The 1,194-nt window shown below is 39.2% G+C and overlaps 1 protein-coding gene across 1 annotated transcript; it reads left to right on the forward strand.

The window, feature by feature from the left end:
• On the forward strand, nt 1–915 carry LOC134497358 (olfactory receptor 14C36-like). The gene has a single exon (XM_063303020.1). The coding sequence runs from the start codon at nt 1–3 to the stop codon at nt 913–915; it is 915 nt and encodes a 304-aa protein (XP_063159090.1).
• Nucleotides 916–1,194: the final 279 nt, after the last annotated feature.

Raw genomic sequence — 1,194 nt, forward strand, 5'->3', positions numbered from 1 at the left:
ATGAATAATGAAACCACCGTGCCTTACTTTCTGCTCCTGGGATTCTCAAAAGATCGGCACCTGCAGCTTCTACATTTCTTCTTATTCTTCATATTATACCTGGTAACTGTAACAGCAAATCTTCTCATCATCACTGCAGTAGCTTTTCACCATCACCTACACAGCCCCATGTACTTCTTTCTAATGAATTTGGCTGTGCAGGACCTGGGCATTGTTTCAGTCATTGTCCCCAAATCCATGATTAATTCTCTCATGAACACCAGATGCATCTCTTACTTTGGTTGTGTTGCTCAAGTCTTTCTCTTTGTCTGCTTTGAAGCTTCTGATTTCTTCCTTCTGACAGTCATGGCCTATGATCGGTATGTTGCCATCTGCAATCCACTGCACTATGAGATGGTGATGAATTTGAAAGCTTGCACCAAAACAGTGGTTCTGGTGTGGGTCACAAGTCTTATGTATGGATTTTTTCATACCACTGCTACCTTTTCCATCCCTTTCTGTTGCAATGTTATCAACCAGTTTTTCTGTGAAATTCCACAATTGCTAAAGTTATCATGCTCTGGATTCAATCTAGTTGAAGTTGGATTTCTTGTGGCCAGTATCACTGCAGGATTAGGTTGCTTTATTTTTATCATTTTCTCTTACACTATGATCTTCAAGGCAGTTTTCAGAATCCCTTCTGTGAAAGGAAGGCAGAAGACTTTTTCTACCTGTTTTCCCCACCTTATTGTATTTTCAATGCTTTTTGTAACAGTATGCTTGGCCTACCTGAGACCTCCCTCTAGCACCCCCACGTACTTAGATTTCACATTAACTTCGCTATATTCTTTGCTTCCACCCCTGTTCAATCCAATCATCTATAGCATAAGAAATAAGGATATCATATCTGTCCTGTCTAAATTATGGAGATCCTGATATTTTCTTTTGACAATATTTTCAGTCCTATTTTTCCTCACATTGAACTTTCTATTTCTTTTATCTTTGTCTTTCTGAGGTAAGGAAAGAAATTTCAAAGGGAGACAGAGCTAAGATAGAAGTAGAGCTATGAGTTGCTTTAGCTCGTCTTGAGTGACACAAGTTGAAAACTACCATTCCAGGTTTTAGCATCAAGATCAGATATAATGATGAGCTAATTCCTAACTGCAGCTCTCCTGGGAGAATTGAGCTCTTCTTTCTGCTGAATAAAGGCAGTCT

The sequence above is a fragment of the Candoia aspera genome, chromosome 4 (genome assembly GCF_035149785.1).
Source record: "Candoia aspera isolate rCanAsp1 chromosome 4, rCanAsp1.hap2, whole genome shotgun sequence".
Taxonomy (NCBI): Eukaryota; Metazoa; Chordata; class Lepidosauria; order Squamata; family Boidae; genus Candoia; species Candoia aspera.

Bases quoted from the DNA above. Each gene is read 5' to 3' on its own strand.
- LOC134497358 (XM_063303020.1), top strand. From the start codon at position 1: ATGAATAATGAAACCACCGTGCCTTACTTTCTGCTCCTGGGATTCTCA.